The following is a 15,489-nucleotide window of genomic DNA, read 5'->3' as shown; positions in this document are numbered from 1 at the left end:
GTGGGATTGCTTCAAGTTTCTCTCCATTTAGTTTAATGTTAGCAACTGGTTTGCTGTATATGGCTTTTACTATGTTCAGGTATGGGCCTTGAATTCCTATTCTTTCCAGGACTTTTATCATGAAGGGGTGTTGAATTTTGTCAAATGTTTTCTCAGCATCTAATGAAATGATCATGTGGTTTTGTTCTTTCAGTTTGTTTATATAATGGATCACGTTGATGGTTTTCCGTATATTAAACCATCCCTGCATGCCTGGGATGAAGCCTACTTGGTCATGGTGGATGATTGTTTTGATGTGCTCTTGGATTCGGTTTGCCAGAATTTTGTTGAGTATTTTTGCGTCGATATTCATAAGGGAAATTGGTCTGAAGTTCTCTTTCTTTGTTGTGTCTTTGTGTGGTTTAGGTATAAGAGTAATTGTGGCTTCGTAGAAGGTATTCGGTAGTGCTCCATCTGTTTCAATTTTGTGGAATAGTTTGGATAATATTGGTATGAGGTCTTCTATGAAGGTTTGATAGAATTCTGCACTAAACCCGTCTGGACCTGGGCTCTTTTTGGTTGGGAGACCTTTAATGACTGCTTCTAGGAAATATATTTTCAATCACGGATCTTCAATATTCTCTAGGTCCCAATAGAGAGTGTATCTGGGGGAGGTTTCAGTAGTTGAAGGTGCTGGTGAATAATCACACCAAGTCTAGATACTTAAAAGATGTATACTTATACTTCTGCTCCTCTAAATAGACTGTTGGTAGCATCTTGGCTTACTCTGGGTTCTCTAGACTCACAGAAAGTCTCTATATAGTAAAAGAATTTGTTTATGACTTACAGTCTGTAGTCCAACTCACCAACACTGATCAGCAGCAGTTGTGAATGTAAATCCAAAGATCTAGCGGTGGCTCAGTCCCACAATACAGGTAGGCAAAAAAAAATAAATAAATAAATAAAAAGAGACTCTTCCTTTTTTCAATGTCCTTATGTAAGTCTCTAGCAGAAGGTGTGTCCCAGATTAAAGGTGTGTGTCACCACACCTGGACCTGGAACTTGCTTTGTCACAGGTGACATTGAACTCAGCGATTGCCTTGCCTTAAGCTCCTGGGATTCATAGCCACTTTGCCTCAAGATCTGCATACCAAGATCCAGGTCAGAAACTTGTGTATCCCAGGCTCAAGATAAGGATCAAAGGTGAACCTTCCAATTCTGGACGGTAGTTCATTCCAGATGTTGTCAAGTCGACAATGAGGAATAGCTACTACAGGAAAGGAGGTCAAAGTTTCTTTATTTTGTGTTTGTAATAGTATTCTAGGAAATTGCTCTAGCTGATAAACACTTTCAGAAAAGTAGCAGAGCACAAAATTAACACATGAAGATTAGTAGTCTATATACAAAAGAAGAATGGACTATATACAAAAGAAGAATATAATATGATTACGAATTCCCCCTTTTCCAAAGTCTCCGAGTTCCTTCTCACTTCCCCTCCAATACAAATCTACAACCAATCTCTCATTACAATAAAATCACAGACATCTAAATAACAATAAAATATAATATAAAACAAAACAAAATTATTGGAACAGGGCATACACAGACACACAACACACACACACACACACAGAGAGAGAGAGAGAGAGAGAGAGAGAGAGAGAGAGAGAGAGAGTAAAAAGCAGAAGAAATACAACCAAAGAAAAATCACATGAAACACAAGTAAATGCAGAGATACACATGTTCGTGCACCCAGGGATTCCATTAAAAAAAAAAAGCAAAAGCCATAATATATACGCAAAGGACCTGTATGGTTAAGAAAAATGCCCTGATAAAGCATCATGAGACAGAATCCCCAAAGAGGCCGTTGTGGTTTTTTTCTCCTTTATTAATTAATATATTCACTTTACATCCTGATCAGTCCCCTTCCCTCCTCTCTTTCCAGTCCTATTGTCTAACACCCTTTCCCTATTCCATCCTCCCCTTACTTTCAGATAAGTGGAAGCCCCCCATGGTACCCACCTTAGCATTCCAGTTTGCCTCAGGACTGAGTGCGTCTTTTCCCATGGAGGCCAGACAAGGCAGCCCAGCTAAGGAATGTGATCCATAGGCAGCCAACAGAGTCTGAGTCTGAGACAGGCCCTGCTCCAGTTTCTATGGAACCCCTATGAAGACCAAGCTACACATGTATAGTGGGCCTAAGTCCAGTCCATGAATGCTCTTGGGTTAGTGGTACAGATTCTTTGAGCCTCCATGGGCCCAGGATAGTTGGCTTTGTAGGTCATTCTTGTGGTGTCGTTGACCACTCTGGCTCCCTCAGACCTTCTGCTGAGCCTTCTACAAGACTTCCTGAGCTCTGACTCATGTTTGGCTCTGGGTCTCTACATCAGTTTTGATCAGTTGCTGGATGAAGATTCTCAGATGATAGTAATGCTAGGCTCCTACCTGCAACCATACTGAAGTACCATTAAAAGTGTCAGTGGGCTTGTTTGATATTTTTGTTTTTAGAGTGAGATTCCACCAGAGACAACTGACTTTACATTCACATTTTTTATTTCGGTGTTACGAAAGGCAACTGTGTCCACTTCACTTCTCTGTGCAGGAACCCCATCTGGTGGAATTGACCTGGCCCTGTGCATCCTACCACAGTCTCTGGGAGTTCAATGTGCTTTTGTACACCTGTGTTTAGAAGGCTTCATTTTCTTAGTGGCCTCCATGCCCCCTGGCTCTTACAATCTTTTATCCCCTCTGGCTATTAAATTCTTCTTGCCTCCTCTTTTGCTGTATTCTTTGAGCTCTGAGGGAAGAGATTCGATAGAGCTATCCCATTGAGGACTGGGTGTTTCTGAATCCTCCTCAGCACACTGTCCAGTTGTGAACCTCTATATTTGTCCCCATATACTGCAGGTAGAGCCTTCTGTGATGATGGCTGAGCAAGACATTAATCCACAAATATTGCAATATATTGTGTGGATAATTTTACTGCTATCTTCATTTACTAGTATTGAGTTTTTCTCTATAACCCTGGCCTATCTAGTCTTGGATTCATGGCCATTTCAGTATTAGTATTAATATTACTTTCCTGTTTTTATTTTTGGGATATTGCCTCTGCAAAATTGTCAAGAAAAATACTGAGATTATCAGTGTGTCGGCATATGTATGTTTAGGAAGTAAAAAGTAATGATTATATATTACAAAGCTTTTAAATATTTCATTAATTAGAAGGAACAACACATTTAATAGTAAAATGCAAAGAAATAAGGAAATGTACTTCCATAAGGACATGGTTATATAATACACTTTTTCTACGAAAAATGAAAAGAAAACTTTACTGTTCATTAACGTTACAGTTTGAAGAAACCCTAATGACTAAAATCATTCATGTGTTTAATTAAACAGACAGAAACAACAGGGCAAAATAATCCTACCCAGCGAATTTTGTACTAAACAGTAACTTTCTTACAACACTCTTTATGGTCTCATTTCTGAGACTGTAAATAAGAGGGTTAAGCATAGGAGGTAGTACTGCATAAAAGACAGAGAATAAGAACTCTAAAGCAGTTGGACAGTCTGAGGTTGGGTTTATGTATGCAAAGGAGCCTGTGGAAAGAAACAATGAGACAACAAAAAGGTGGGGCAGGCAAGTAGAGAAGACCTTAGACCTGCTCTCAGCAGAGGGCATCCTGAGAACTGTGGAGAATATGTGGACATAAGAGGTGACGATCCCAATAAAGCAGGCAAAGGCCATTGCTGCCAGGAAGTCAATCATTCCAATTATTACAAGGTGATCATTAGAGCAGGAGAGCTTGAGCAACTGAGGGACATCACAGAAGAACTGGTGAATTATTTTGTCCCCACAGAATCTGATGGAGAGTGTACTTGCTGTGTATAATGTTCCTGAGATGCTTCCACTTAGCCACACAGCTGCCACAGCCCAAGTGCACTTTCTGGGACTCATGATGACTTCATAGTGCAGTGGGAGGCAGATGGCCACATAGCGGTCATAAGACATCACTATGAGAATGGCTATCTCACTTGAGGCCAAAGCTGTGAAGAAAAAAACCTGCATCATGCACTCTCCATAGGTAATGTGGCCACTTCGTACCAGGGAACTATGGACATACTGAGGAACTGTAACAGAGAGGGATGAGAGGTCCAGAATGGAAAGGTGCTTCAGAAAGTAATACATTGGAGACTGGAGCTGTGGGTCCAGTGTTGTGATGGTGATAATGATGAAGTTACCTGTTGAGCCCAATAGGCATGTCACCAAGAAGAGCAAAGCCTGCAAGATCTTCAGCTCATGGTTGTCAGAGAACCCCATAAGGAGAAATCCGCTCATTGTGGTTATGTTTTTCACAATCATTTTGGTAACAGAACTTGTGGTGTGAGCTGGAGAGCAACATAACATATTAAATGCACAAGAAAGAGATGAGGCATTATTTGTTCATTAATATTTATTTCAATAATTACTCTACATACTCTTTATCATCTATTTATATATCTCACTAGATATATCATCTATTTATCTATCATCTACCGATATTTATTTATTGAGAAATTTAAGTGAGAGCACAATTTTCTCTACAGATCTCACATTATTCACTCATGAACCAGTAGTTAAAGGTGTGTGTACACGTGGTCCATCACTAGTTCTCTCAAGGAATTTGGTTGTATTTGCCCCATGAAAAAGCACTGTTCCACTGCCATGGCTGAAACACACTGATTTTTTTTTAAGGCACCAACTAACAGGCAGTGATGTACTATGGACGAGAAGGTTTTAAACATAGGATTGAATACCATTGTAGCAAATGAAATACACATTTATATGAAATATGCCAGAAATTAAAATATGTTTCAGTGTCCACTGGAAAGTGTTATTCTCTCTTAGCAAACAATACTATTTTTACTGCAAGAGGTTACTGGTCATTGTAGAATCAAGTGTACAAATGATAGTTTTATTGCTCTCAAATTATCATGCAGGTATTATTGAAAGTAAGAATAAAAATACTTGGGCAAAGGAAACACATCCCACTTTCATTTTAGAAATGCTATTCATTTCTACAAGTATTTTACAGGTCAAATAATTTCTCTTTGAATTCTATTTTTATTTCACTGCAGCCTATACTATTAACCTCGGGTGTAGCCATCAAACAGTTATTAGAACTTACCTCAAGTAAAAACAATTGCAAAGACAGATGTTGATTTCTTGAAGTAGTTTAAGGTGTGGAGGAAAATGGCCGATATCCAATAAGAGACTAGAAATTTAAAGCCATTTATGTTTCAGATAGAAGTCATGTTTTAGTTCATTGTCCTTTGTTTTGATATTAGAGGGATTAAAAAGAAACCATCATTCTTCCCTTGAAAGATGCATGTTGGTGTTGAATGGCTGATGAGAATTTAATGGAGTCTTATCTTCCTGCATTTTATTATATCCATTAGTTTTTCATTGCATAGAGTTTTATGCAAGAAAAGAAATATGCTGTCAGTCTTTTGAAGTCTTAAGTCCTGTGAAATATAATCAGATAATTTTTGTGCCTATCTAAAAATTGTATGCTTAAGAATGGAATCACAGAATAAAATTTGAGGTCACCGTTTTCAATCTTGAGGCATTTTCCATTATGTGGCACCTCTCTTGTGAAAGAATACATCCCACATCCCTCTATCTCACTCCAACTTTCACATATCTTTTGCAAGAATGAACTTGATAGCAAATAATTCCAAAGCTAGATCCAATTCCTTGTAATTTGATTGTAATTAAAGTCATCTAAGAGCCAATTATACCATGAGAAAATGAGTCCCTAACCTGTGGCAGCAAATGCTCCACTTAGAGCTCCACAGAAAGATCCTACATCTATAGGAAAATAAAATACTGTTTAAAAAAACTATATTACTTTTGTTTCATCTGATACAGGTTTTGCATTTGAAAGCCTCATTTTCCCTGCCCTGTGTAACTCACACATAACTTGAATCATTCTAGAATATCCCCATACCGATTTCTTCAACACTTCAGATACACAAAGATATTAGAGAAAAATCAAAGATATCCCTATTTGTGTCAGAATTTTCATCTTTTAAATTCTGTGCTTTGATAGTATTTTCCTTTATGGTTGGTCTAATGATTAACATATTTATGATTACTGTTTATACTAAATATTCTACTGAATCATTTAAATTAAAATTTTAATGTGACAATCAAATCAGTTCGTTTAATATTAATATTTTAACCTGACAAATAAATCCAGCACTGAGAGAAAGCTGAGTAATATTGATCATTCCTATGTATGAGACAGGAGGCAAGTTTGAGTCCTTCCTAAAACAGGTTTAAAAAAAAGGTTTAAAAAGACAAGGTTGACCATTCTCCCCAGGATTTTTAGATATATAGATTATATAGATTATAGGTGGTCTTAGCTAGAACAGATAAGACAACTGAAGGAGACCAAGAAGAGACAGATAGGAAGGGAAGTCAGAGTTTCTTTTTTGTGTTTGTAAAAGCTTCACTAGGAAATTGCTATCGCTGAAAAACATTTTCAGCAAAGTATCAGGATACAAAATTAACACATGAAGATTAGTAGCCTATATACAAAAGAAGAATGGAGTAACACAGAATATAATATGATTAGGATTTCACCTTTTCCAGTGCATCCAAGTTCCTTCTCACTTCCCCTCACAATCCAGATCTACAATCAATCTCTCATTAGAACAAAAAAAACAGATATCTAAATAATTATAATAAAATATGATATAAAACAAATAATTGGAAGAGGACACACATACACATACAGACCCAGACGAGAGAGAGAGAGAGAGAGAGAGAGAGAGAGACAGAGACAGAGACAGAGACAGAGAGAGACAGAGAGACGAAGAAGAAGAAGAAGAAGAAGAAGAGGAAGGAAGAAGAAGAAGAAGAAGAAGAAGAAGAAGAAGAAGAAGAAGAAGAAGAAGAAGAAGAAGAAGAAGAAGAAGAAGAAATACAGCCAAAGAAAAATCACATGAAACACAAGTAAATGCAGAGATACACATGTTCGAGCACCCAGGGATTCCTTTAAAACAGACCAGAAGCCATAATATATATGGAAAGGACCTGTAAGGTTAAGAAAAATGCCCTGATTAAACATAATGAGACACAGATTCTCCAATGATGCCATTGTGGTTTTTCTCTCCTTAATTAATTAATATATTCATTTTACATCCTGATCACAGTCCCCTCCTTCCTCTATTTCCAGTGGCATTGTCCAACTTCCCTTTCCCTATTCTATCCACCCCTTCTATTCAGAAAAGTTGAAGCCCCCCAATCCCCACCACAGTACCCACCTTGGCATACCAGGTTGCCTCAGGACAAAGTGCATCCTTTCCCATTGAGGCCAGACAAGGCAGCCCAGCGAGCAGAACGGAATCCAACCGAGTCTGAATCAGAGAGAGACCCTGCACCAGTTGCTATGGAACGCCTATGAAGACCAAGGAACACATGTGTAGGGGGCCTAAGTCCAGTCCACGCATGCTCTTTTGTTGGTGGTACAGAGTCTTTGATTCTTCATGGGCCCAGATCAGTTGGCTTTGTATGTTATTCTTATGGTGTCTTTGATAACTCTGTATCCCACAGTTCTTCTGCTGAGCCTTCTACAAGACTCCCTGAGTCCTGTCTAATGTTTGGCTGTGGGTCTCTACATCTGTTTCCATCAGCTGCTGGATGAAGATTCTCAGATGACAGTTGTGCTTGGCTCCTACCTGCAAGTACACCTGAGTATCATTAATAATTTCTGTGGGGTTTTTTGTTTGACAGTTTTTGTTTGTTTTGTTGTTATTGTTTTAGAGTGAGACTCCACTGGAGACAACGGATTTTACATTTATATTTTTATTTCTGGGTTAGGGATGGCAACTCTGAACACTTTACTTCTCAGTGCTGGGAACCCATCTTGTGGAATTGTGCAGGCCCTGTGTATCCTACCACAGTCTCTGGGAGTTCACTGTGCTTTAGTACACCTGTGTTTAGAAGGCTTCATTTTCTTAATGACCTCCATCCCTGCTATCCCTTACAATCTTTCATCCCCTCTGGCTATTAAATTCTTCTTTTCCCCTCTTTTGCAATATTCTTTGAGCTCTGAGGGAAGAGATTCAATAGAGCTATCCCATTTAGGACTGGTTGTTTCTGAGTCCTTCTCAGCACACGGTTCAGTTGTGAACCTCTGTATTTGTCCCCATATACTGCAGGTAGAACCTTCTCTGATAATGACTGACCAAGGCATTAATCCACAAATATTCCAAAATGTTGTGAGGATAATTTTACTGCTATGTTCATTTAGTAGGATTGGGTTTTTCTCTATAACCCTGGCCTATCTTGGTTCTTGGCCATTTGAGCAGTGTCAGGGATGGCTTCCATGTCATGTGGTTGTGTATACTGTATCTGGTTTATTAGTGACCTAAAAGTAGCATCCAAATACAAGTGAATATGTACCATACCAAATTTATCTTTTTGGGTCTGGATTACACTACTCAGGATGATTTATCCTAACTCTACCTCTTTACTTGTGAATTTCATGATTTAATTTAAAGTCTGAGAAACATTCTATTGTGTAAATGTACCACATTTTCTATTCATCCATTGACAAGTATCAAGGCAGTTTCAAATGTCTGGCTACTGTGAATAGAGTTTCAGTGAACATTGATAACAATCTCTGTAATAGAATGTAAGGTCTGTTGTGTATGCCCAAGAGTTGTAAAGCTGGATACTGAGACACATCTAGTCCCAGCTTCCTGAAGAACCACCACACTGATTTTTGTAGAAGCTGTAAATTTGTACTCCTTTAAACAGTGGATAGAGTTTCCCTTTGCTGTAAATCCTAGCCAGCATGAGCTGTCAAGGCTGGTCCCTGTACACATTTTGCCTTTCAACATATCCTACTTAGGCACAGCAATAGGTAAAGAACTAATCAAGGGGTTGGGGATTTAGCTCAGTAGTAGAGCGCTTGCCTAGGAAGCGCAAGGTCCTGGGTTCGGTCCCCAGTCCCGGAAAAAAAAAAAAAGAACTAATCATGGAACAATAAAAACAAATGGATTTAAGTTATCAGTAACACATGCTTGTTACTTGTAGACACTATTAAAGAAAATAAAAGGGTGCTTGAAACACGCACTAATACTATGATGGGGGTGATAATAAGATTACCAGATTTCTGAAGTAAAAGTAATTTGTGTACAACTTATATTCAATTTAATGGTTAGTATTTTGGTAGGGATGAGGAAAGATTATGAGGATTTCATCTCTCATAAAAGTGTTTAGCCAACATTCATGAAACACACAAAACTGTGCCAAAGCCTGTACTCAATATTTTAGAAAAATTACTGTACACAGTAATTGCCTGGAAGTCCCATTGTCATGAAAGTTCTATGCCCAAATGTTTGTCCAAGGCAGTGTTTGTGTTTGTTCATGTTTTCTGCAGGAAAATCTTCACTCAACAGTCAAGTTTTTTAAGTAGAAAAATATATTAAGAAGAGAATAATGTGTCCTCAAAGCAATAAATGAACCACACAAAAACCTCACAAATTATTGATTCCTGTAATTTCTTGTTAATAATTTTGGGTGCAAGGTAGGCTATATGTGCTGATTTGGAGGGAAGGAAGAAATTAAGAAAGTATGTAATTATATTATAATATGAAAATTAAAATAAATAATTTAAAATAGAACTAAGTAAAGTGACACTAAGTGAGAGGCAGTGTGCCTTCCACCTTACTTGTTCATACTCACACTAGATCTATGTCTGAGAGTAATCCAGCCTAAACAAAGTATAATTCATTGATTTCACTTTTACACAACAAATGGGTGTTCAAAATAGCAACACATTAAGTTTGTTTAAATGATGTAACAGATATGTTTTAATTGAGGAGTGTGACAGGATATAGAAGCAACACAAAGAAATAAAATGTGCTTCCATGGTCAAATTGAATATAAGAATGAGTCTGAGAAACTGTAATATAACATGTAGAAAAATGAATTTAATACATCCCATTGAAACTCAAACTTTTTCCAGCTCCCTTAGGCCATTAACTGAATCACCAAACCCTGGGATTACTAGTTTATACACATTATTCATTATGCAACATTAGTTATCTCTCTTTTGTGTTTTGTGTCAAATTTGGAAATACCTCTTACTTTTCTTTTTTTTCAAACTGTTCAAGGCATTTAGTCATATAAATACAAAAGTTATGAATAAGAACAATCAAGGTTATTATTTGATGTGAGGTTTCTTTGGAAAGCAAAAATGATGTGGGATTTTAAATGCTGAGGACCTCATTATGTAACTTCAACACACCTTATTTTTCTTTTTCTCACTCAAACAGGATTTTAAGAGCATACTGGGTATATCCCAGGATCTCTTTGGAAGGCAGGTAGCAAAGCTTTGAACAGATGACCCCAGGGCCAGGAATGGACACAATGCTGGAAACTGGGCTCAGACAATGATTGTCGGACTACTGATTTACTGATTTATAGATTGGATTCTGAACTTCAGGAACTACTTTCTAAAGATGAGCCCCTAAACTACCAACTTTTGTGGAAATGACTGCTGCTTAGGGTCTTCTTTCTGTTTTTCTCTAATCTGGTGTCTCCATCTGGAGCACCCAATGTTATAACCTAGGTCTTGTATTTACATTCTAGATATAGGAAACCAGAAGAAGAAGCGTTTTGATACTTGGAAGCGAGAGGGTAGTAATGTCTCATGTTTATGGAATTCACAGGTCATTGGTTGTTCATCACAGAGTTGCTGTTAATAAGTCAGTTATATGTAAATGAAGATACCAACGCAATTATATAACAAGCATTGAGAAATGTGTTGTTGTTAAAAATGCAAATTTCTTTTTGTTTGGAGTGTATGAGGAAGTTTTTGGTACTTGTGGAAAAAAAGCAAACTATGTAATATAACATAATACAATATTTCCCAAATTGTTTTATATTTTTGAAATACCAGGCCACAGGAGCAGTTACTGTGGGTTACTGTGTAGTGATGTCCAAGTCCAAGAACCACAAAACACACAGACAGTCCTGCAAATGGCACAGAAAAGGCATCAAGAAACTCTGGTCACAAAGACACCAAGTTTCTGGGGAACATGCGCTTTGGGAAGAAGCACAACAAGGATGGCCTGAAGAAGATGCTGGCCAGCAATGCAAAGGCAGTGAGTGAATGTGCAGAGGCCCTCACAGCCCTTGTGAAACCTCAGGCCGTCAAGTCCAAAATGTCAAATGGCCCCAGCCACAAACTCAGCCCTCTGGCTTTCATTGCTCACCCAAAGCTTGGCAAAGAGGATTCAGAGCTACATGGCCAAGGGTCATAGGCTCTGCCAACCAAAGCCCAAGGCTCAAATCAAGACAGGGGCCAAAGCCAGCTCCAGCTAAGTCCCAGCTTCAGCTCCATCTCAGTTTCCCAAATTCCCTAGCCCCTGTGAAAACTCCATAGAGAAAGCTCCTGCTAGTGTGAAGTCAGATTGACTGCTGTGACACAATTACCTACACACTATTTGCAGATGATCCGTGTCCTTTGCTGTTTTTACAAATAAACTTGAGACAAGAAAAAAAAAAGATCAATAATCTTAAAGAAAATAACTTTACTAACTGAAATGAAGACATTCAACAAATTAGTAGAGAAGACAAGAAAATACTTATAAACCAAATATTAGCTCTTTACCCAAGACATTTGGTAATGATAAGCCAGTATTTTGTCACTCAAAATTTATAAATGGATGCTCATGTAAATAAATTTAAAATATAAGGTTAGAAAATGGAATCGATTTGCTTATGTTGTACTTCAAGCAAATAATAAACTAGCAGGCTAGCATGAGTATTTCAGAAAATATGCAACTCAAAAAGAATCAAATGTAATTTACATGTTTCTGCAGATGGATTGAACAGTCCAATGTCTGAGGAGGTAAAAGGTCTAGTGATCAATCATTTGTGGTTGTATTTTGAAAACCTAGATTGAACAACTTTTTTTATTACAAGTGTCAAAATCTAAGACTCAACATTCTATACACAAAATTTGAATACAAAAATTGGACTGAAGAGTAGAAATAGTGACTGAAGAATTGTTTTACCACTATAAAACGAGGGATTATTATTCTTATGAATCTTCTTACAAAAAGAAAATGAAATATATAGGACTTTGATAACATGAACATTAAAAGTATTATCACTGGGTTTGATCTGTTGAGCTATCACACATTTGAAGAAATTTAGCAAAGGAGGATTGGGGTTATTACTGAAATACAAATCTCACCAGATTCCAGTGCTATTGATCAGTATGTTCCAGGCATCTGGCAGGATTTTATCCAGCTCTGTCTGTGTCAACAGTTCTTCATGAACTAGTAAAATCATAAAAGTTTTAGAAGAGCTTTGGCCCTACATTGTTAATAGACACATAAGTGGCTTATTTATAGAAAGCAATATGATCACATCATTTAAAAGAGTTGATCATTTTCTACACTTCAATTCAATAAACTTATTCTTTAGAATTATAAAGACAAAGCTTGACAACTTACAAATGCATGTCAAATTACTTCACGATAATTAATTATTAAAGATATTTTATATAGGAAAAATAAAGGACTATATATATAGAAAAACTTTAATAAAATTGAAGACTGTAGTTCAAGAAAAATTTAACTATGCAAATTTATCTACTGATATCATACACATTTAGGTCAATATGTATAGTAATAGACAAAAATAATTTTAAAATAAAAATTTAAAATAAAGTGTTGACTTGAAATTATAACATGGTGGTGGAATTAGGGATATTAGTATTACTTTTCTGTTTTTATTTTTGTGATATTGCCTCTGCAAAAGTGGTAAGAAAAATACTGAGAGTGTCATTGTGTCTGCATGGGTATGTTTTAGGAAGGAAAAAGTAATGAATCTATATTACGAGGCTTTTAAATTTTTTATTAATTTGAAGGAACAAGACTTTTAATACTAAAATGCAAAGAAATAAAAAAAACACTGTACCTCCATGTTATATAACCATGTACCACATAGTTACAAAAAAATTATCTACAAAAAAATTAAGACAAAACACTACTCTTCATTAATGTTACAGTTTGAAGAAACCCCAATGACTAAAATCATTCACGTGTTTAATTAAACAGCCAGAACAACAGGACAAAATAATCCTACCCAGTGAATTTTGTACTAAACAGTAACTTCCTTACAACACTCTTTATGGTCTCATTTCTCAGACTGTAAATAAGAGGGTTGAGAGTTGGAGGTAGTACTGTGTAGAATACAGAGAATAAGAACTCAAAAGCAGTTGGAGAGTCTGAGGTAGGGTTTAGATATGCACAGGCACCTGAAGAAAGAAACAATGAGACAACAAAAAGGTGGGGCAGGCAAGTAGAGAAGACCTTAGACCTGCTCTCAGCAGAGGGCATCCTGAGAACTGTGGAGAATATGTGGACATAGGAGATGATGATCCCAATCAAGCAGGCAAAGGCAATTACAGACAGGAAATCAATCATTCCAATTATATCAAGGTGATCATTAGAGCAGGAGAGCTTGAGCAACTGGGGGACATCACAGAAGAACTGGTGAATTATTTTGTCCCCACAGAATCTGATAGAGAGTGTACTTGCTGTGTATAATGTTCCTGGGATGCTTCCACATAGCCACACAGCTGCCATAGCCCAAGTGCACTTTCTGGGACCCATGATGACCTCATAGTGCAGTGGGAGGCAGATGGCCACATAGCGGTCATAAGACATCACTGTGAGCATGGCCATTTCACTCCAGGCCAAAGCTGTGAAGAAAAAAACCTGCATCATGCACTGGCCATATGAAATGTAGCCACTACGTGCCAGGGAACTGTCAACATACTGAGGAACTGTGACAGAGAGGGATGAGAGGTCCAGAATGGAAAGGTGCTTCAGAAAGTAATACATTGGAGACTGGAGCTGAGGGTCCAGTGTTGTGATGGTGATAATGATGAAGTTACCTGCTGAGCCCAATAGGTATGTCACCAAGAAGAGCAAAGCCTGTAAGATCTGCAGCTCATGGTTGTCAGAGAACCCCATGAGGAGAAATCCAGTCATTGTGGTTATATTTTTCACAATCATTTGGTAACAGAATTTGTGGTAGGAGCTGGAAAACAAAATCATATATTAAATGCAGTAGAAACACCCTGAGGCATTATTTGTTCGTCAATATTTATTTCAATAATTATTCTATATACTCTTTATCATTTATTTATATAGCTATCTGAATATGTCATCTGCCTATGTATTTATCTATCATCTATCGATACTCTACTTGTTGAGAAATTTAAGCGAGAGCACAACTTTCTCATCTCTACAGATCTCCCATTATTCACTCATAAAGCAGTAGTTACAGGTGTATATACATGTGATCCATCACTAGTTCTCTCAAGGAATGCAATTGTATTGGCCCCATGTAAAAGCACTATTTCACTGCCATGGTTGAAACACACTGGTTTTCTTTAAGTCATCACTGAACAGGCAATGATGTACTATGGATGAGAACATAGTATTGAATACCACTGTAGCCAATGAAATACACATTTATAAGAAATATGCCAGGAATTTAAATATGTTTGAGTGTCCACTGGAAAGATGTATTCTCTCTTAGGAACAATACTGCGGTTACTGCAAGAGGTTATTGACCACTGTAGAGTCAAGTGTAAAGATGATCATTTATTTGCTCTCAAAATTCCATGCTGGTATTATTGAGAGAGAGAAAAATTGCTTGTGCAAGAGTAATATTTACATCCCACCTTCAATGTAGATACTCTATTCATTTTAATGAATGAGGTCAAATAGTTTCTCTTTGCATTTTATTTTTATTTCACTGCAGCCTATACTATTAACCTCGGGTGTAGCCATCAAACAGTTATTAGCACTTACCACAAACATAGACAATTGCAAAGACAGATGGTGATTTCTTGAGGTAGTGTAAGGTGTGGAGGAAAATATCCAATATCCAAAAAGAGACTAGAAATTTAAAGTCATTTATGTTTCAGATAGAAGTCATGTTTTAGTTCATTGTCCTTTGTTTTGATTGTTGAGAGATTAAAAATAAATCATCATTCTTCCCTTGCAAGATGCATGTTGGTGTTGAATGGCTGATGAGAATTTAATGGAGGCTTAGCTTCCTGCATTTTTTTAATCCATTAGTGTTTCATTGCATAGAGTTTTATGCAACAAAAGAAAATATGCTGTCAGTCTTTTGAAGTCTTAAGTCCTGTGAAATATCATCAGATAATTTTTGTGCCTATCTAAAAATTGTGTGCTTAAAAATGGAATCACAGAATAAAATGTGAGGACATCCTTTTTAACCTTGAGACATTTTCCATTATGTGGCATCTGTCGTGTGTCATCCTATCTCACTGTACTTCACTCCACCACCCTCAGATCTCTTTTGCAAGCATGAACTTGATAGCAAATAACTCCAAACCTAGACCCAATTACATTGCAGGATGTTGTGATTTGATTGTAATTAATGTGGTCTTAGATACAACT

The 15,489-nt window shown here is 37.2% G+C and overlaps 2 protein-coding genes and 1 pseudogene across 2 annotated transcripts; 1 reads left to right on the top strand and 2 right to left on the bottom strand.

Annotated features, from left to right (window-relative positions):
- Positions 1-3,403: 3,403 nt before the first annotated feature.
- Positions 3,404-4,345, bottom strand: LOC147998423 (olfactory receptor 14J1-like). The gene has a single exon (XM_087598788.1). The coding sequence runs from the start codon at positions 4,340-4,342 to the stop codon at positions 3,404-3,406; it is 939 nt and encodes a 312-aa protein (XP_087454914.1). The 5' UTR covers positions 4,343-4,345.
- A 6,628-nt stretch (positions 4,346-10,973) lies between these two features.
- On the top strand, positions 10,974-11,455 carry LOC103694373 (60S ribosomal protein L29 pseudogene; annotated as a pseudogene).
- Positions 11,456-13,131: 1,676 nt separating this feature from the next.
- Positions 13,132-14,070, bottom strand: Or14j10b (olfactory receptor family 14 subfamily J member 10B). The gene is given in 1 exon segment (NM_001000887.1): positions 13,132-14,070. A coding segment is annotated over 1 exon segment (939 nt).
- Positions 14,071-15,489: the final 1,419 nt, after the last annotated feature.

Source organism: Rattus norvegicus, chromosome 20, assembly GCF_021556685.1.
Source record: "Rattus norvegicus strain SHRSP/BbbUtx chromosome 20, alternate assembly SHRSP_T2T, whole genome shotgun sequence".
Lineage (NCBI taxonomy): Eukaryota > Metazoa > Chordata > Mammalia > Rodentia > Muridae > Rattus > Rattus norvegicus.
The sequence above is the reverse complement of the archived record's forward strand: the minus strand, read 5'-3'. Positions and strand labels throughout refer to the sequence as shown.